Source organism: Polypterus senegalus, chromosome 8, assembly GCF_016835505.1.
Source record: "Polypterus senegalus isolate Bchr_013 chromosome 8, ASM1683550v1, whole genome shotgun sequence".
Lineage (NCBI taxonomy): Eukaryota > Metazoa > Chordata > Cladistia > Polypteriformes > Polypteridae > Polypterus > Polypterus senegalus.
This window is the reverse complement of record NC_053161.1, coordinates 84,049,629-84,071,952: the sequence shown is the minus strand read 5'-3', so window position 1 is coordinate 84,071,952 and position 22,324 is coordinate 84,049,629. Positions and strand designations below refer to the sequence as shown.

The following is a 22,324-nucleotide window of genomic DNA, read 5'->3' as shown; positions in this document are numbered from 1 at the left end:
CAGGCATAGTTAAATCTCTTTCTCGCAGGGCGTATAACACTGCTTGCGTTGTGAAGGGGTGGCAGCTGAACGCACGCTAAGGAGAAGCGGTCAGATAATCTGCTGGCTTGCTGCTGTTGGCAAGCTGTGTGTTCTGCTTATCGCTTGTTGTTGTTTTAAGAGCTGGGAGCACATGAAATGTGTCTGCCAAATAAATTCCAACAACTGCTAGGATAGATGTCCATGAACTTATTTTATATGTTGTCTCACTAACTTGTCTCGCGCAACATTAAAGTGTCTCTCGCGGGATATCAAATTGTCCTCCAAGAAGATCACATTTCGTCTCCCTCCCAAGATTTTTTTATAACAGAGAGTTAAGTAAAATGTCTTATATTAAATCAAAACAGTCATACACATTTTTTTAAAAAAGCTTTTTCCCTGCATAACAAACAAAGTAGAAACTGTACATCAGATAATGCTGCATAATTAAAATTAGCAAGCGCTTTGTCAAGCAGTGGGCAGCAGTTTGATTAAGTGGTGTGTTTGGTTAAACTTGTGGTGTTTCACTAGTGTGTTACAAAGAAGTTAATATGCAATGCCTTCATGTTCTGCATCTTGGTGACTTTATTTTGACCAGCCTTAGCAAATATTCGGAAAGGTGCCTTTTGAAATCAGATTTCTAGGTTACAAAATATGAAACCTAACTGGATAAATATATATATATATATTTTTTTTTTAACAGAAAATATGATCCGGTACACTGGGAGTCCTGACAGCCTGCGTTCTCGAACTCCAATGATAACTCCAGATCTCGAAAGTGGAGTTAAAGTATGGCATCTCGTTAAGAATCATGAGCATGGAGACCAAAAGGAGGGAGACAGAGGAAGCAAAATGGTTTCTGAGATTTATTTGACCCGTCTCCTAGCTACCAAGGTTTGTGAAATTGTCCTATAAACTGCACTTAATTTTCCCATAAATTATTCCTTCCTGTCTCCCAGATATAAAGACTCAGTGGTTTGGCATCACCTGAAAAAGATTGTTTAACCACTAATTGCTTAGGTTTTTATTGCGGTAAATTTTAATGTATGAAACTGAAAACAAATCAATTTTATTTTCAATTCAGAAATCATGATTTTAAGCAGTCTCTCATCAAAGGCTTTGAGGTATAAGACATGGCAGGGAGCGAATGACCCATGTGTTAAATGCCAGCACATTTCCCAGCATTTATTTCAGTTATTGAGACAACAAATGCAGACAAGGAGATTCTGCATAGCCATTCAGCCTATATTTGTATTACATGAAAGGCTTTAGAAGCAGTTAACATTCCCCAGTGAGGGAAAAATTTTAAAAGGAGCCATCCATTTATCCCTTTTTCCAACAATTAAAAATTATCCTGTTAAAGTGATGCTATTCCAAAATGTTATTTCTTGTCTGTAAATGATTGCCAAATTAAAAAAGAAACCCTAATATTAAAATGCAATTTTTTTAAATGCATGCTATCAGAATATACTGAAAGTCAATGAGTTAAATTTGCTAAGTATGCAAACAACAACAATATTTATTTCTATTGCACATTTTTACACAAGATATATAGTTAAAGGTGCCTTACAAGAGGTTAAGAAAAAAAACAATAAAATAAAATGCAAAAAATAATTAATAAAATAAATAATTATGCAATGCAACTCTCTATTTTAAATTGTGAGTTCTGCCCTTCTGCTTTGTATTTTACGAATATGAGCTTTTCAATATTTCCTCCAGAGATATTTTTTTTCATATATTTAATTGTATAATTTAGTGGTTAGCGCTGCTACCTCACATCTCTAACAAAGTTAGATTGGACCAGTCACAGTATACAGAATGTGGTATTTTTAGATTCTCCTAGTGCACTCCCGGGATATTTAAGTTACCTAGTCATTAAGTTAATGGACAACTGTAAATTGGTACAGTATGAATATGTGTTCCTTTGTAATAGACGGAGCTCTTGTCCAGGTTAGGTTGATCTCAGTTTTGCCAATCTGTCTCTGGCTCCTTGCAACTCTGCAAAAGAAAATAGGCATTAAGAAAGTGGATGAGTGAGAACATGTTTTTTTTTATTCGTATCAATGATATGGTATTGTTGGAACAGTTGGCTTCATTTTCTTGTTTTCATCCTGCTGAATGAATAATTATTAATGGAAATTAAATTGAATTGGTAGAATAGTGGTACAGGATGTAGCACTGCAAGGTCATGGTCAGATCCAGGGTTTTGAGTTTAAAGTCAAAATTTGGTTGGTCTTTGTGTGGAATTGCCATGTTCTGTGAAAGGGATAGTGTCCAATTCTGGACTGGTTTCTGCCTTGCATCTAACACTGTGGATATAGGCTCCAGCTACCCACTGGCAACAGGTCCGTAGCTGTATCACGCAGGGGGCACATGCACTCTGGGAAGAGATTAGTTAGAGATTATAGCCATTACTAACCCAACAATATACATAAAGATATATCTTACATCTTTCTCTAGCGGTACTGAGGTGATTCTAAATGGAATAAAGAATCAGTAACACTAAAGGACAATTGTACTAGCTTCTGTTTAATATAGACTTAACACTCAGAAGCATATAATACTTGAAGGAGAGCTACTTGGCCAAAGCATGATACAGTCAGAGTTTCCTGCATTCAGAGTTTGTCCAGCTTCAATACAGAACGTGGGAGAGCATGTTGTCCTTGTCATGGGCAGGAGTGATGTCTTCTACATGTTCATAGGTGAGCTCTGCTTTCCTGGGCAATATCTAAGCATTTACACATTTCCTACAGTTAGAGAGTCTGAAATATGATCATGCAAGCTGTAAACATGGGTACATTCTGGTTTGCTGGTTCATCACCAACAGAAAATAGAACAGCCACTTTAAAACAGGAAACTGGATTTCTGCATACTCTTGTTTCCCTGAATATCCAGCCTTGGCAGTGAACCAGTTGTTTGTTGCTTATCTTCTTGTCTTATTGCTAACCCTAGCAAATCTGCCCCCTCTGTCAGTCAGCTTGCCTAATATGTTATGTGGTTGACACATGTCTTTCTGTCATCTGTCATACCTAAATGCATCTGGTTTCTGTTCATATCAATAAAATCAGATATAATTAAATAAATTTAACAGATCATAGTGACATATTTTAAATGTTGACTACAGTGGTGAAATGTGATTTTAAATAAATAATTGGGTCCCAGAGTGTGCAGATTCTGAAAGGGTGCATGCGTACGCATGCCGGTGTTGCTCCGGGGTTGATTTGGGTGCTTGGTTGATCATTCACGTTCACGTGCAAATGTGAACAGATCAGTCATTTGCTTCATTCACACCTGGGAGTAGGCAGAGGATCCCATCTCCACCCAATCAGGCAGGATATATAGCAGAGAATGGGATGAAATAGAAAGAGATCAGCTGAGAAGAATGTGAGCGAGTAGTATTGGGTGCCTGAGAAGAGCCAGCTAGCAAGTGAGTGAGAGAAAGAGAAGCAGAGTGGTCGTTAGCTCCACGGAAGAGAGCAGGATTGGGGCTTTACTGGCAGGTCGTTCCTGCTGATTTTTCATGGGAGTGGGTTCGATTATGGTGGAGTCCTCCTGAGGGATGGCAGGTGTGTGAGAAGGAAGATTTGAGGATAACTGTCTCTGAGCAGTCTGGCAGATGTCGACAGGGTCAGCCAAGATGGGGATTGGTGAGCAGGACCATGGCTTCTGGAGTCTCCACCAGTTGAGCAAGCTATGGGTCAGCCAGAGAGACAGATACGGAGCTGTACTAGGTTCAGCTTGAGAAGAACAGAGAAAGATTAAGGACCATTTGACTGTTGATTTATACTGATTTTATCTCTGGATGTTTTAAAATTTTAACTCTCAGACTACTCACTGTTTTAAAGGATTATTTATGAAATTATGGATTATTAAAGATTATTTATTATTTATGAAAGATTGTTTTGCATTGCATTGTGAGACACTATTTGTTCATGGATTTTTAAAAAAGAACTTGGTACTTTTGCACCAGCCTCTTGCTGAATGTGTGTGTCCTCATTTGCCTGGCTCATATCAGTTCATGCCTGTTGATGGTTCCAGGTTCAAGAGGCTCCTCGAAGCACCAGGTAGTGTGGAGCCGACCCAGACCTTTGCATCCCCATGATCCTGAATTATATAAAAACAGGTTTGAGAATGTTATGTTATATGAAAAAAGGACAATCAGTCATAGAACACTGTCAAAATGATAAACACTTTCATGCTTTTGCTTTGGTGCCAGTATATGAATACTTTCTGAAACCTGTATGCTACATGAAGCAAGAGAGATGCCTAGAATGAAACTGAATTAAAATCAATTTGATGTATAATCTGCCAAAGGATTGCTGTAGTGTTTGTTTTTCTGGATAAAATGTCTCAAAGCTTAGTTTAAATTACAGGCAAAAAGGAATTGCAGAATCTCACTTACACCTATATTCTTTTAGAAGCAATACAAATTATATTGACGTGGATGAATCATCAGAGAAAGAGTAGCATTTTGAAAGTTACATTTGTCATTGTCACTTGCTTTAAGCAAATAGAACAGCTGATTGAAAGACAGAAATATTAATAAGGGGCTTAGGAGATGGGGTGTCATTAAGAAGAATCTGTGCACATTGGAAATGTGCTGTTTAGGAATGGTTATGTAGCTAAGAATGTTGTCACTGTCTTAGATTGATTGTTTTTAGTAAAATCACCAGTTTATCTCACACAGTATCTCCTCATGAAAAATGATCGCCCTGACAGCCGTATAATTTACTGTATTTGGCTTTCACCCCACCAATAAATATTGAGAACCACTGTTTATGTTGACATGTTTCGTATAGCACCCATCAGTGTCATTTTCAGCAGGGCAATTCTTTACACTGAATTGATCAGAGTGACATGTTTTGAAACCATGCTTTATGTGCACACAGCCTTTTCCTTCATTTGTGCAAATGAACTGGCACTTTTACTAGATCTATTGTAAATACTTCTTTTTGTGAAGCAAAGCGGTATGTGTTTCCTCAATGACCATATGTTGTCTGTCAGGATATATTTTTTTTAAGTAATATTTTCATCGGCTCCCAAACAAATGTACATATGGATGAAAACTATTCTGTTTTTTTTCATTTTATTTCCTTTTCAGATTTGTAGTGAGTGTCAGCTATCACAAATCTGGGGCACCATCGAATTATTCTGATTGTCAGCTAACAAGATTTATTTATTTATTTGGTCGTTACAATAGTGTGTAATTCAGTTATTTGTACTGCCGTATGCACTTTATCCAGTAATGTTATTCCACTGTCTGAATGTGCTGGCATTGAATTATATAGTTTCTTTTATTATAAGTGGATTAGACTTTCTGAAACTTGAAGATGTTAAATCTTATTATAGCAAAACACATTAAGGCTGGAAATAATCCCAATGTGCACACATGCATTAGATTTTTTTTTTCTTTTTTTAGTATTAGGCATCTTGCACTGTGTATAGCATGCTTGCTGTTTCCTAAAATGTTGTAATTGCTGAAATGTACCACCTGATGTTCAGTTAATAAATATATTTGAATAAATCTGTGGCATTGCATCGAAGCAAATGAACACTCTCATTATTATTTATCTGTTTTACCCCTTAGAGCAAAGCTCCCTAATCTAAACAAGCTTTAAATGTTATCCAAGACATTGCCATTTCTTTGTGTCAGGTTATAGTCTAACACAGAGAACAAGACTTCTAACTTGAACACAGGCAGATATTATCACAAAAGCAATTCTGTTTCCAGCTTATGTACTTAAAAATCCGACACGGTAAGTGGCTACATAACTTCTGCCATCTTAATGCAAAGATATCGTAAATCCTTACTCAGTGAATATTAAGAAACAAACAGTTACAATATTACACCCTGGCTCGGATGCAAAAATCAAGCAAAGGCTAATTCACAGATTAATGATCAGCTTTTCAAAATACTGAGTTGTGAATTCCTGAGAGGGCAGGGGTTCAGTATTATCTGAGCTTTTATATGTTGCTAGAATTTTATGAAGTCGGTTAAAAAGAGTGCATCATTGGTCCCTCCAGATGGAAATACCACTTTCAGCTACTCAAAGTAGAAAACATGACTCTGTCTTGAGTTTTATATCTGAAAGTGATCAGCTTCAGACTTGGGTGGCCATCTTCACACATACTGTAAAAGAATGGAGGCTAATGTGAGCCTATATTTAGAGGACAATAATGAATCACTGCCAGAGAGGACCAATAGCCCAACCGCACTACCATTTTAATCCATCTATTTTCTCATCTAAGTTCTTGTTTTACTATTGGATTGTATGGGCAGGAAGCACAAAATGGAATCATATCTCCCCAACTTCAAAGTGTCTTGTGATGGTATTCACTATAAAGAAATCAATATATAAAATATAGGATGAGTGTTGAATATTATGAAAGCATTCTGATAGTTATACTTTTGCAGTTGCACTGATTGTTTTTTAGTGGACTTACATTTATTTTACTTGTTAGATGTGAATTGGAAAGAACACCTTAAAATATTTTAGCCACCTTGGGCATGTAGGAAGCTATTTCTATTACAGAAACATGGCAGCCTGTATGTGTAATGTCACCTGCAAATTTACAAGAAGCATGTCCTCTTCTAAAGTTTATTGAGAATCCAAGTTGTCATTTTTCTGAAAATTCTGACTTTACAGTAACATCCTCTAGACATTCAGTCTCCTGTTATTTTCAGAGTTGAACAGCAGTATTGTATGTGATTGGAAGTGATATATGCTTTGAGACATTTTTGCTACAACTTTATTTTTTTCTGACTTTTCCACAGGGCACTTTACAAAAATTTGTTGATGACCTCTTCGAGACAATTTTTAGCACAGCGCACAGAGGCAGCGCCCTGCCACTTGCAATCAAGTATATGTTTGACTTTTTAGATGAGCAAGCAGACAAGCATTCCATCCATGACCCACATGTTCGACACACTTGGAAAAGCAATTGGTAAGTGACATGCTGCTAGAGATTTCTAAACATGCATATGTTTCATCAGTTCAATGTTTAAATGTGTTATTGTATTGATTTTGGGGCGGCACGATAGCAGTCGGTAGCGCTGCTGCCTCGCAGTGAGGAGACCCGGCTTCGTTTCCTGGGGTCCTCCCTGCATGGAGTTTGCATGTTCTCCCCGTGTCTGCGTGGGTTTCCTCCGGGTACTCCGGTGTCCTCCCACAGTCCAAAGACATACAGGTTAGGTGCATTGCCGATCCTAAATTGTCCCTAGTGTGTGCTTGGTGTGTGTGCCCGTGCCCTGTGGTGGGCTGGTGCCCTGCCTGGGGTTAGTTTCCTGCCTTGCGCCCTGTGTTGGCTGGGATTGACTCCAGCAGACCCCCATGACCCTGTAGTTAAGATATTGCGAGTTGGATAATGGATGGATAATGGATGGATGGATGTATTGATTTTAACACTAATTACTCCTGCAGTGCAGTTCTGTAAAGTGCTACATAGTGGGAAAATATGACAGACCAACTCCTAAAATTGTTATTACACAAATGATGATGTATAGTAGTTCTCAAGCATTACAGTACTAAATTAACAATACACTGCATGAGAACAATGTCCTGCACCCAGTCCTACAGTATACTGTTTTAGGTTTGCCTTTTCTCAGTGTGTGTGGGCTTTCCTCCAGATACTCTTTTTATTCTCTTATCCCTAAAGATGTGCATGTCAGGTTAGTTGTCAACACTATGATTGTGGGTGTGTGAATGAGTAGCCCTGGCACTGGCTGCTGCCTTAAATCCAACGTTTCCAAAGGTAACATGTATAATCCCACAACTCTGAATTGGATTCAACAGGGCACTTGTATTGATATCATTCTGCAAATGTGCAATAGGCATTATTGTTACCTCATCCCGTCAGCCGGCTGCTATAACTTTATTTGTGTGACTTTACGATTTGTGAATGCTCTCAGTATGTTTGTGTATTATCCTTTCTTCAGTCTAAAGGAACACCATGCTGTTAGGTTGGCTGGAATCTTTAAATTATTTTTGATGTGTATATTATGTGGGACCTGCTGCAGACTGCTCTTCTGGCCATCATTGTTTTCTGCCTTGCACCTGCGGTTCTTTGGTTTGATGTTTTCTTCCAGCTAAAGCAAGCAAGCTAGAAAGTAACTGGAAGGAAACATTTATAAAATAATCTTTCTCATTTTGTAAAGAATTATGATGGGGCCCTATGCTAGGTGCAATATAAAATTAAGATTGATCGAGCGATACAAATTTCTTTTCACATGATACCTTCGGCTGCTTTCTATTTACAGGTCTGTTCTACCCTTCAGGCTATGAGCAATGAATGTGACAATTGCACATGCCTATATTTCTTGCTTCAGAACCATTAAATTGGGAATATAATTTGATCAAAACAATTGAAAAAAAATATTTCTGCTCTTTGCATTTTACATTAGATTGGTGGGTGTAATATATCAGATGTAATAAAATAATCAAAAAAAGTGGCTTGGAGAAAATGATGGATGACTTGTATATTCTTGTCAAGTTGAAGATTCCCTGCGATTTTTAGTGTAATATTTATTACAATGAATGATGTACTGAAATTCAACAGATACCTATGTAAATTGGATTTTTTTTTTTTTACAGCAAAATGTTTAGAAAGGTATAGATGCAGTTGACAACCTGGGAAAAACCCTGTGGGTATAGTGTAAACCATGACAGGATGTGACTGAAAACTGAAATCTATATTAATTATAATAAGACCCCATTACTGTGGATGGTTCTGTTGTTTTTTTTTTCCCATTAGAAGTAAACTATATAAATTCTCTCACATTACCATTCGGATGCTGTAAAAATATATTCATCTATACATCCATCAGTTTTCAAACCTGCTAATCCTTGGTTGCAGGGGGACAGAGCATATATGTAATTATAGATTTTTTAAATTCATAACAAATAATGCAATATAATACAGAGGATAAACTGCAGCTTATGATTTTAAAAGCAAATATACACGCAACAAAGAACAACAAACAAAAGTAACTTGCTTTAAAAATACAAGAGAATGTGATAATATAAAGATAATCCAGAAATTTCTAAAAATATTGAAGGTAATTTTACAAAATCCTCCTATTGACAAAGCTCACAAAATCTGTCAGTTTCCACCAGTGCTAAACATGAACTCTCAGCGTAGGGACTGTGCTGCACGTACATTTCAAAATGAAGTTATTTACAGCTTTTGCACAGTAAGTAACTTACTTGAGTTGACCTGTGGTTTTATTTTGGCTCTCTAAAGGACAAAAAAAAGAACACTTTTGGAAGAATTTAGCATTTAAAGGAAGAATATACATTATCACTTTTCACACCATCTTAATCCAAATCAGAGTTGCAGAGAGCTACAGTCTATCTTCACTGGAATAAGTATGAGGCAGGAACCAGACCAAATGGTAAATGAAGAGCCAGTCCAACACAATAAATAAAAGAGAGTGTATATAGCAGATAAAACATCCAGTGTTTTTAAGTCCTCCAGCCCTTTCTTTGTTGGCAGGAATGCCTCAGTGCCAATAATTAAATTTAGCAGTTCATATGACAGCTTTTCTCCAGCTTTTCAGCTCTGTAACAGTTGCTTTACCATATGGCCAAATGAAGGATAAGCTCCTGCTTGAGGTTGCTGATGCATCATGCAGAAAATGTGGCTTGGAAGTAAAACCAGGACTTTGAAATCATTCTCAACACCAGTTACTCTAAGTTGATGAATTTTGCTTCGTTTTGCCCCATGATCTTACAGACAGTTGTACCAGGGCCAAAAAAATAGATTGCCAATCTGTATTAAAATTGTTAAGTTTTAGCAGGTAGGGCAATCAGGAGGAAAAACAAAATGTTAAGAATAGACTTTTAAATTAAATTTAGGTTGATTAAACTCTTAAGGATTCACTTCTGCATTTTTATTTTTTCTAAAAACCCAATTCATTATGGTAAAGAGATGCAATCAACTTTAGATTAGCAGCTCACTCGCTGTTAACAACATGCTAATGTTTCATTAGCTAAAGCTTCTTTCAGAGGGATTTTCTAGCAAAGTAACACTATGTCATTCATTCTGACCAAGGACACCCAAATGCGGTCTATTACATGATTTATTCTTTTTGCATTCAAATAATCCATACACTTCCTTTTATTAGTTTTACTATATGACTCTATAGACTGTAAATTCAGCATTATCATACAGCCTACTGTGTAACATTTCTTTGTTGAAACCAACAAAAACCATTAGAATGTGAAAAACATTTGAAGCAAATATAAAAAAATCTGTACGTATTTAAAAGCAAGTATGGAGGATGGCATCCCTACAACAGTGTGCAAGACGTTTAAAAAATGTTCTTTTTATTGTCTGTTTTCAAATTATATTGCAATACGCTAGAACTGTCCTTGTAAGGCACCTTCCTAACAATACGCTTAAAGAAACATTCATTCAGAATTAAAAATAGGCCAATTTCAATTGTTGAACTTGAACTTAAAGAACAGGTAAAACCTTTAAAAAGTTTTTAAAAATGTGATAATTGGTCACTGACATACATTTCATGTTTGAACTGTACAACTAGATATTATTTTATGTGCCTTAAATGACCACTGTACATTTACTTATTTGGCTAATGCCTTTATCCAAGATGACTTACAACATTTAAGCTACAATTGGCTACATTTCTTTTTGTTTTTCCAATTGGAACACAGGCAGGTGAAGTGACTTGCTCACGGTCACACAGTGTCAATAGCAGCATTTGAACCCACGGCCTCAGGGGTTGGAGTCCAGAGCCTTAATCACTACACCACACCGCCTACCTAACACTTTGTATAGTTCCAGGAGTATTGCACTTTTATAGCAGACCTCTGATGAAGAAAATGTGTATCATGAAAGTGCTTTTTGGTTCGAATGTTTTTACAATCAAAAATATATATAGTAGAACCGTATATGCTAAAACATTTATAGTATAAACATGAGCATCCAGTATTGCAAGGAGGAAAATGCACAAGGAAGGAAAAAAAGAACCATTGCTGATGGTTTCTATTTCAGGGCACACTCACCACGCACATCCAAATAAGGGCAGTGAAATACTTCATTATCTCATATATACTTTATATTATAAAGGGTTGCTTGGCTGGTAAAAGTTTTTCAGGGCTTGCATAGGCATCTGACTGTCCCAAAAAAAGGGAAAGGGGCAACAGATTCATTTTCTACTGTTAAAAGACCTAATGGTAGTAGTAATTGAGAATCTAATGTAGATGCTAGTGTGAGCAAACAGAAGCCAAAAAACAGATGGTAACTCCTGTAACTTCATATCTTCGACACAAAAAGGGCAGAAAAACATCATCCAGCCATGACAGGTGACAGACTAGCATGGTCTTGAAGGTACCTCTAGGTAGGGTGTTAAGAAGGCTCTTGTTTCCAGACCAAATATAAGTCAATGATCAGGAATTCGATGTGAAGGCAAGATGGCCAAATATTGTGATAGGGAACTGAAAGTAGAAAGCAGCCTGTGTTGTGATGTTTTGGAGGGGATTGGATGGAGATGCCATGCCATTGTATATATTTAGCACAAAGCTGGTTTAGTCAAACGCAATGGAACACTAGATTTTCTGTTTCCTTCTTCATCTTTGGTAATTTAATTCTCCCTGTCGTCATCTTTTCCCTTAGTTTCTGGGTTATCCAGTTACAGTGTTTCATAATTTGTTCCTCAATTGTGCTTTGTTCTGGAAAAGAGTGGTGCACATGTTTTTTTCCTCTGGTATAAATCAATTTAAATTTATGTTTTTGTATTTGTCATGTAAATAAACCTAGATGTAATTAAACTGTCATTTTACAGCAGGGCAATGTATTGACATAGAAAGTAGTGTATCTAATATATTCAGAATTTAACTAATACTGTATAACATTTCACTCAATATTATTGATTCCTGATAGTGTACAGGAGTTATTTCCTACCACATCTGCAGTTCTGCGATTACATTTCATGTAATATAAATTTAACATGATGCCTCAACAATATTAAGGTTCCCAGTTCATGTTTACATTTTTTTCATTAAACAGAGGTCTGGAAAATCAGACATCCCAAAGAAATGTCTGTACTAAAGCATGTTTTATTTAATACTTGAATGTTAAATTTCTGTTTAAATCTATGTTTGCATAACAATGGCAAGACATTCACTAATCAAGCATTAAATACAAAATAAAAACAATTTAATAGGAATAAATACATGAGAATATATCATTTTAGTGTAGTAGGCTTCTTTCGTGACACTCAGCTCTTTAAAACATAAAAACAATTTATAAGAGAGACCATTCAGTCCATTAAGCTCATTTAGTTATTAAATAGTTAAAACTGTCCCAGTAACGTATTCATTTACTTTTTAAATGCTGCAAGGGTAGCAGATTCAGCAGTGACTCTGGTTATTAATTACAGATTCCTGTGACCCTTTGTGAGAAGTACTTCAATCTTTTTTTCTTAAATGTACTCCTCTTTAAATTCTACTGGTGTTCTTCAGTAAGTGATTGTCTAGTTAATTGAAGAAATTCAGCAGAATAAAATGTATTGATTACTTGGAACATTCTGAGTTAGGTCATCCAGTACTGTAAGTTTCTCTACTAAACATTAACAAGTAAGAAAATGCGTAACACTCAGAAGAATTTGGAGACTAGGTTAGATGGTTTGAAAGTTGGAGCATTTTCAGACTTTTCAGCCACATCATTAAGAGTTTGTTATCACAATTTTGATTATTACATGTTTTTGTAATAGTGAGTCATATTCAAAATATTAAAAAGTTGTATTACAATGCAGTTACATGTATTATTTATGTACATAAAATTTTGAACACCATTTTACAATATGATTTGAATGAAATTTCTTTAATAGGCAGCAGATTCCAACTGAAGTATTGAAAAGATCCATGTGCTGGTTTTAGTTGTTGGATGCTGGTGATCTGCCTTTATTTTTTTACTTTTAAGGACATGAACATCATGTCACTTGCCCATTTCAGTTTCAAAGAACAGAAGTGAGCTGTTCTCACTGAGATTTGCAAAAGATACCACTCAGCTGCAGAGACAACTGTGGGATAGGGTGGAGACAGAAGCCTGACTATTAGCATACAACAAGACCTACCTTTGCATTATGGTGGCTAATATTTATGTTGTACATAAATGTAATGAATAAAAAAGTAATATCATTTGTCAAAATAAAATTACTTTTTTCTTTTTTACCAGCTTGCCATTAAGATTTTGGGTGAATGTGATCAAGAATCCACAGTTTGTCTTTGACATCCATAAAAGCAGCATTACAGATGCCTGTCTGTCGGTGGTGGCTCAGACCTTCATGGACTCATGTTCAACATCTGAACACCGACTAGGCAAAGATTCTCCATCAAATAAATTGCTGTATGCCAAGGACATCCCCAGTTATAAGAGCTGGGTGGAAAGGTAAGTGGTGACTTTTTTATGTTTTGTATAAAAATATTAACATTCACAGTTTTTAAATCCTTAAAATTTGTTCTACAGCTGCAGAAATTAATAAAAGTGCATTGCTTGCCAAAACATTAAAATGGTGAGTAATCAAGCATGCCATTGCAATAAGAACAGTAACAAAAGCCAAGGAACTTGATTAAATCTATGCCTATTTGAAAGAGTCAATAAGAATTGCATGTCGTTCTTTATCAAATCAGGACAGGGCACTCTAATAATAATAACAGTAAGCGAGGTGGATGAGATTTTCTGTGATGTCAATATACTGAAATCACTTGGATTATGCCTTGCTGAAGATACCATCCAGTTTTCAGATAATTATTTCAAGCTTGCTTTGATATGTATACCACGCCTAAACCTTGAAAAATCTACACTGAAGTCAGTAATTTCCAACTAATTGCACTGATGCTCCTTCTCAGCTGCACTGGCTAGCTAAAACCACTAGACATGTGGATCATTCATTGTGACAATCTTTAATTGCTTTGTACCAGCTGAAAAAAGCCAGCTCCATTGTCCAAGAACATGATAGCATCCAAGAGAGGCTATGGAGGACACATGCTATGTGTGGATCCTGCTCAAAGCAGCAGAAAACAATGTGAGCCATAGTCTAACATATCACTACTTAGAATATTAAAGAAATAAATATACACTTCATTGAACACTTTATCGACTAGACATCAAAAATAATAGGCATGAAAAAAACAGAAAATCTAAAAGTAACATTCTGAAAAGAGATTAAAAAAGAAAAAAGGAAAATATCAAAGCTAGTACAAAGTTAAACATGGCAGTTTTTTTTTCAAATGCTGGATGGCATGATGGTATAAACAGGTGAGATGCCATATAGCCCCAAACCTCCCATCACACAACTGATGTAAAACACACGTGTGGAATACAGTTCAGATCAATATTATACATGCTGTTCCTAAAGTTATTAAGTGTTTGAAGGGAATTGTTGTTGCTCGTTGGTAAATAGAAGCATTTCCCTATAAAGTGGGGAATGGGCCGGTTAATACTTTATGCTCAGAACGCATATGCGCATGCATCATGGCTGCCATGTGTTCCCAGCATTGTTTTGATGCACAAAATTAACCAGAGTCATGCGTGAGTTGCAGCACCAGCAAAAATATGGGTGGCGTGTCCATGCAAGTTTTGGAATGTGACGTCACCATTGTTTAGTATCAACATGTGACTGCAGGCTTACAGCTCCAACAGGATCTATCAGCGTGTGTCGATGTTTGATAAATGGTTCGATGTGGTGAAGCAAATCATCAGACTTAAATGCTGATTATGCAAATGTGTTCATGGTGCTTTTCTTCATCAATTTCTTGCATAAGCAATACAAGAATTACATATTTAAAGGTTAAAGGTCTCACATTCTGTCTCGACATTCTTGGAAATATTTTTTATTTTTAACATCCTTCTCCCTCAACTCACAACACAGAGAATCCAGACATTATTTTCTCCCTGTAGTGATTTCTTGCACTGACACCAGCGTCCTCCAGCATTTTCAACCTCATGTATTGTGTAGCATTAAGTATATCCGTGGCCTAACTCTCCTCAAACTGTCCTATACCAATATTATGTTTGCCGAGTTCTTCTCTGGGTTTAATTTATTGTATTGAAACATTTCAATGGCTAAACTATGATACAGGAGAATCAATAACATGTTCTACTGGATCAAATCAATTTTGCGAGATACAAACATGTTAGGTCTAGGGTTGGTTGATCTTCCATCATGTTCCACAGTGATGTGTTCTCTTTACTCTTCTCATCACCCTTTGTATTAAAAATATGCTATGCAATATAATCTATGAGCCCCACTATACACTATTCACATTTGCGACTAATGTATTGATAATGCTGTAGTCTTACAATGAGTATTGTGAAAAAATTTTACAGAAACCTAATGAGGAAATTTGTAACAAATTAATCAAGTACATGTTTATTGAGTTAATAAAAAATCACAATTAGCATGAATATTGTACATACAGCTTTTTTACTTTGTCACTGATGATAAAATATTCTAGAAATTCACTACTATTAAGAGGCGGCCTACTTGGAAATATGACTTGAACCTGAGTAGTACCTTTTCTAAGCAAAAGGACAAGACCCTGGCAAACATATGAAGAAAAGAACCAATCAAGTAAAGATGTCCTTAATGAAAGCCTGTTTTCTGGGTACCACCTCTTGTTATCCTGCATAGAAACACCAAAAACTTCATAGTGCAGAGCCCAAAGTAAACTAGGGGGAAAAAAATAAAAATATTTGACATGCAACTGACATGCAAATGGCACTGTTACAGATGAAAAAGGTGTTTGTAAATTTAAAGAAATAAGGAGTCTGGCAATATCAAAAGAGTTTAACAATCTTTCCATGCCTCATGTCTAAATTTAAACTGGCATAAAATGACTATCAAGATCCATGTGACACCACATGCTCGTTAGCCAATGACATAACAATGTGACAGCTATTTTAAATACCTCGAACAATATAGCACTGCCAGCCCAAAGACAAGACTGACAACTAAATAAAATAAATAATAAAGGTTATAAACAATACCACCAAAAACCACATTCAGCCTACTGTGGAATGTAACATAGCCCAAATGCTGTACGTACATGTTAGTTTATTTGGAGAATTTAAATTGGCTGTTTAATGGTACATTATGTTCAAATGATCCTCCCAGGTTGTCTTGCTGCCATACATCAACCATTGCCATCATAAGTTTTAATGCAAAAAGGCAGATTGTAAAAAAGAAAATAATGGGTGAGACGCACAATAAGAATGCAGGGCGGAATCTTATTAGAACATTCTTGCAAAGGGTAAATTGAATAGACAGCTCAGAAAGTAACAATACATTAATAGTTTTTGAAATCTTGTAATGAAAAAACTTGAAAATTAAAATGTTTTTAAGAGCCATAGAGAACAGATCCATAAAATCAACTGCAGCAATAGAAAATAGCTTTGATATAAATATAGCATCTGATACTTACAGGTCACACTTCAGTTATATCTTGACTTTTCAATTTATAGCAGTCTAGAATTTTTGAAAATAAAGACTCAGTTGGAGAGATGACTACAGGAGAGATGACTACAGAATAAGCATTTCCAAATCCTTCCTTGGTGCGTTGCAATTCAAAGCATTATAAACCAGCATAGATTTTAAAAATCAATATGGTTAATAGAGAAGCAACATAAAAAGCATAGAACAAAAATATTAAAAGAAATATTTTTTTGTACAATATAAGGGATGACACCCATGACACCACTTAAAATATATAAATCTAAGCAGTCGTTAAAAATAAAAGGCTTTTATTTTGAGACGTGACATATTGAACACATATTGCACTGAGGATACAGCAGAAAATCAAAAAAGAGCAAAAAAAAAAACTATAGTCACACTGGGCCTACCCATACAAAGTATTTTTTTCCAATGGAAGCATTTGTTTGTGTTTTTACTTTACAACAGCACTATTTTAAACACTTTTTCTCACTCTGTTTGGAAAACTTTTCTCCAATGAGTTAGATCTCTCATCATACTCTGCTCTACTGACCACTTACTACTGGAAATTTGAGACATTATCTGACCAATTAAATGCTGTAAGTATAACCAGCCCAAGAGTACTGAACCTTCCATAAAGGACACTTTTTAAATTGGAGTTTATAGATGTACACTGCAGTATCTTCTTTATGTGTCCTTTGTGTAAATTAGAACAGACAAATTATGCCGATTTAATATTGATATATATGCATTTGCATTAAGTTCAAATTGAAATTTATTGACATAAGGATATCATAATTATAATATTACTTAATTACATAATTTAAAAAAGGACAATTAATATATTGTTAATCTATTCATCCATCCATTATCCAACCCGCTATATCCTAACTACATTGTCACGGGGGTCTGCTGGAGCCAATCCCAGCCAACACAGGGTGCAAGGCAGGAAACAAACCCCAGGCAGGATGCCAGCCCACCGCAGGGCGCACACACACACACACACACGCGCACACACACACACACACCCTCACACCAAGTACACACCAGGGACAATTTAGAATCGCCAGTGCACCTAACCTGCATGTCTTTGGACTTTATAAGACATTTAACGTAACCTAACATTCTGCCCCCTCTTACAGTTTACCTTTATGTCCAGATAATTTGTGTATGTGTGTGATATATCACAAATTATGTTATTTGTTCAGGGTTTTCTTCTAGGAATATACTTAGTATTTTACTTTGGTTTATTGTCTTTTATTCTACTTATTGCTTTTTTATATTCTGTATTTATCTCTCCTTAGTGTTCTTTGCAGATATTATTTGTATCCAAAGTTATATATATACCCTGCTGTTCTTTCTGAGACTCTGTGAAGCATCTTGAGCCTGGGAAAGGAGCTATATAAATAACATGTATTATTATTATTAAGAATGCCATACATTAATAAAGCCAAATTAAATTTAAATCTGTCCTTTGATTAAATTAGACCAGCTTCTGGATGTGTTCGGTACTGTTTAGTATAGTATTTTCTTTTTTATGGCTCATGCCAAAAATTATAAAAAGTTTTGTGAAAAAAGTAAGTAGCTCTTCAGAATTACTACAGTACATAAAAAAATTTCATTCAAATGCAAGGAACTCCCAAGATTTGAACCAAGATTTAAAATCTGATAGATAATACCTGGTGTTTTCTGACACAGTGAATGTTAGCTTAAGGTTTAAACCAGAGTAGTTGCAGCATTCCAGGGATGTAAAATGTTTTGTAGTTAATATGTTAATAAGTTGTAAATTCCAGCTGTAAGTTTTAGATGCGCCTAAAGCAGGCAATAATTTTGAATTGGACTCCACTACACTTTCATTAGCAGCATTATTCAAAGCAATCAGACTTTAAAGTCTAATGACGTTTCAACCATTGGTAATGAATGATGATGTAATTAAGTTACAGGAACAAACTCAGATGTTTCATATAATAATAAAATGTATGATGCTAAAACACTTAACCCAAGTAATATATTCTCTAAAATAAGCAAGATAATCCTTAATGAGCAATGAGAATTCAGCTAAAAGGTCAAGAGAGGACTAATTCTGTAATTTAAATAATAACAAAAAAACAAGATGATCTTGCAGTAGTCACTTAGTGGTAGTGTCATACTTAGCTGCATCACACGTCTTTCTACATAATGTTAAACACACTTTTACAACAACAATTTTGATTATTTTCTGGAAACTAAAGAATGATGAAGAGTGTCTAAGTGTACAGCTATCTAACTGTTTTAAGTGTTCATAAAATGAGCTGACATTGAGAGTCACTAGCCATTGCTATGCGGTAGCTAATGAATAGCTGGCAAGAGACTTCTTGGCGACTTTTATCACATCCCCCAGTGCTAACTGTCATGGTGCACTGACTGAAGAGATCTCATTATTGATGTGTTCTGAGAATTTTGTTAATTTTTTTTAATGTAAATGAAGTTTAAAAAATTAATTGATTGCTCTCATCAAACTAAACTTGTGACTTCACTTAATGTTATATTGCATGATGTTATTTGAGATTTATAGAACATATTTAATTGCATATCTTTCCGACTTGCAGGACTTGATTGCTTTTCAAATAAAATAGTAAAAAAAAACAGGATGACTGATAAAAAGGTCATTAAAGATAATTGAAAGACGGATGTTGTATAATGATGAGTATGCACAATGCTGAGTTATCAGTCTTACATGATTTTCATTTTAATTGAAAACTAGATAGACCTAAATAGAAAATGCTGGCTGTACAGGTTTACTAAGCAACACTCTAAAACCTCTACAATCTGCACAATTAGAATCAATGAGTTTAACTTTGCAGCATTGTATAAAGGGTTCACAACAATCCAGGATTTCTAACAGCCTTCAAGCAGGTTTTAGATGTAAAAATCAGAGTCTTCAGGTATTTAGAGAATATAAACTAGCACTCTGAATGATTCAATTATGTTTGGAGGATAAATACAAAAACCTGTCAGAAGAAATTGTCTTTGAAGTATCCAGATTAGGCATTGTGTTTGTTCGATGTATGATGGCATTTTGTTGGCATTGTACTGAGATACTGTGCAGCCTTTAAAGTTTAGTCTTTCAAAATTGATGAATGCGCCCCTTACCAAAATCTGGTTGAGGGCATTATGAATTAACTATAACATTTATTCTGCAAATTAAACACAAAGGGAAAAACTAACACTGAGAAATCTTAAATTATCAAAGAAAAAGAATGCAAAGAAACTTTCTCAGTGTTTGGGTCTCAAAAAGGCTTGTACACCCTGTCTCTCTTATGAGGAGTCTTGTCCATTTACCCACTTTCAAGGCACTTTCTGCTACCAACATTTTCACTGTCCCTCCTTGTGGACTTTTCTTCTTAACAGTGAGCCAACCATCCGCCACCCTTGTGACCAGTCTTCCATAAGGCACCTGTTCTCAGAGAGATTTCCAGGCAACCTCCAGAAATAAAGGCTAGAATGTCTGCTAGTCGCTCTGGGTGCCTGTGCACCCTTGAGTAATCAGCAGTTGAGTAAAGTGTGGGGTGTCCAACAGTGCTTCCTAATAAATGGATAGGAGAATGCTGGCCTCCTGACAATCCTCCACAACATCATTCATAAACAGGGAACCTGACATGGACTTCCTCAGCTAAGAGCAGTGTGCACCCAAGTATTGTTTGGCCTTGTGTCAGTCCTCCATTTCCTTTATCCCTGCACCAGCTAAGAAGATCAGCATCTGATGGGTCAAACTGCCATTGAAAGCCCTGGAGGAATCTTCTAAATCCTGTGCCTGGCCACCTTCTCCCTATACATTGGTTCTTCTACCTGCCAGATAAGATTTTTAACTTCATAGTGATCCTTTCTTTCCATAGATGTTATATACAGTATCTACCCTATCATGTCTCTCTTTCTCTCTCATAGTGCTCTTGAGTTGAACTTAATTCTACTCCATGCCATCCTGGCAATGTCTTACTCCCTTGGAATCTTTTGTTTCAGTTTTGCACTCTTTTACATTATGTGCACACACAAGTGATTTTCAATGAGGGGGAATTAGGACTCAACAACAAATATAAAAATGACATGGAAAAGATATTTTTTTTAAATAAACTTATCATTTGCATTATTAATCAAAGAGTACATAACAATGCCCATCGTTACCTTTATTTAGTGGAATAAGCATTAATTGTTTATCTGCAGCATCAACATACTTTCTTTCATCTAATATTTGGGCTTGAGTAAGATGCCCAAATGTGCAAAACACATTTATAAAAACAGTATTTACAGTACTTTCCTTATGCCATAGTCCTTATTCCATTTGAGGCATTAATGGCCATTTTTACCTGAAAACGAAGATGTGCTTGCCGTTGACTGAAGCAGGAGGTGAATACTTGTAACTGGCCTGGTAGCATTCTCCATAAATTCTAGAATATTAACAGCATATGGTAATTAAAAGTATGACAAACTTATGCTATGGTGTTATTAATTACAAAATGTTGTTATTGCTAACATGTAAAAACATCATACTGAGAAGAGCCAGTTTAGCTGAATGAATCAACTAACTTTGTGATAATTTGTAAAGTAGTGATACTCATTGTAAGCTAGACCTGTCCAAAGTTAATCATGGAAGGAGCCGTGAATATAACTTTTCACTGTGGCCAATCCATTAAATAGAAGTTGTGTGATATTTTCTGCCCATGTTTTATAGTTGTGTTAGCAAAACGTCTGAGCAGAAAGGAGCATCAAAAACAATGTATGGTTTTACTCTGTTCAAACACACTTACAGATTTACAGTTTAACCGACAATGTTTCCTTTTTCTTTATTAATGTTAAGTAGATCAGCAGTTTTTAACTGTAAATTTTCCATTTTCCAATTTTCTGATTACATTTTGAATTCCTCTTTTTCAAATATTAGTTTCTTCTTTTTTGAGAACCTAGTTTTATATTTAAAGATGAACATTTCACCTCACTTTTCATACAGCAAAGCCCTGATAGGAAACCATGGGGTAAATTCTTAGTTACAAAATGATACTCATGAAATAAAACATCATTAAGTATGCATGTGTACTGCAATAGTGGTGTCTGTGATGGCCCCAATCATTTGAAGAGTCCATTAAGACAAAACCAAAGTCAAAAATAAATATCTAAAATAGTCTCAAGTGCCCCTAAATCCTACCAAAGAACACAATGCCCATCTAAATTTTCAATCCTTGTCCTTAGAATGCTATTGTGAATATTCTCAAGAGCTGCCCTTAACCCTTAAAGCGTAATGAGCGTATCATTCGTGCTTTGGAAGATATTAAAATATTATTGAAAACATAATTTGAAGCTGCATTTGTGCCCTGACCTAGGAGAATGCCAAAAAGAATATGGCATAAAAGTTGTACTTTCTTGATTTTCATTTCATTATGAGCAAGATGTATTGATTTAGAAATAAATATTGCAAACCTAATGATAACCTTAAAATTACAATATAATATTTATATCTGATTACTCATTTAAAAACGTCCCATATTATGATTTTTTGTGTCATCTTAAAACAAGGAATTTGTCATAATGCATCCCTAATACATAAACATCTGCAAGTAATATAAGTCAAACTCATATTTAGTGTAAAATGTACATATTGTCTTTTTTTAGATATCAAGTATTGGCATAGTCATAATATCTCTCTGCTCTGAATAATGTGACTATATAGTACATGGTACTACAATCCCCCAGGACTCTGAAACATCAGACAGTACACACTGAACCATCTGCACACAATAAGAAGCAATTAAATTCATGATAAAATTAACGCTGTCAGATGAGTTTAAAAGTTGCAATTAAAGTTCACCTAACTTCAGTCTTACG

The 22,324-nt window shown here is 35.5% G+C and overlaps 1 protein-coding gene across 1 annotated transcript in view; it reads left to right on the top strand.

The window, feature by feature from the left end:
* Nucleotides 1–22,324, top strand: part of plxna4 (plexin A4) — a 748,931-nt gene that overhangs the window by 702,108 nt on the left and 24,499 nt on the right. The window contains exons 28-30 of the mRNA XM_039761357.1: nucleotides 722–912; nucleotides 6,794–6,963; nucleotides 13,216–13,428. Coding sequence (XP_039617291.1) covers nucleotides 722–912; nucleotides 6,794–6,963; nucleotides 13,216–13,428 — 574 coding nt within the window. The remainder of the gene's footprint in view (nucleotides 1–721; nucleotides 913–6,793; nucleotides 6,964–13,215; nucleotides 13,429–22,324) is intronic.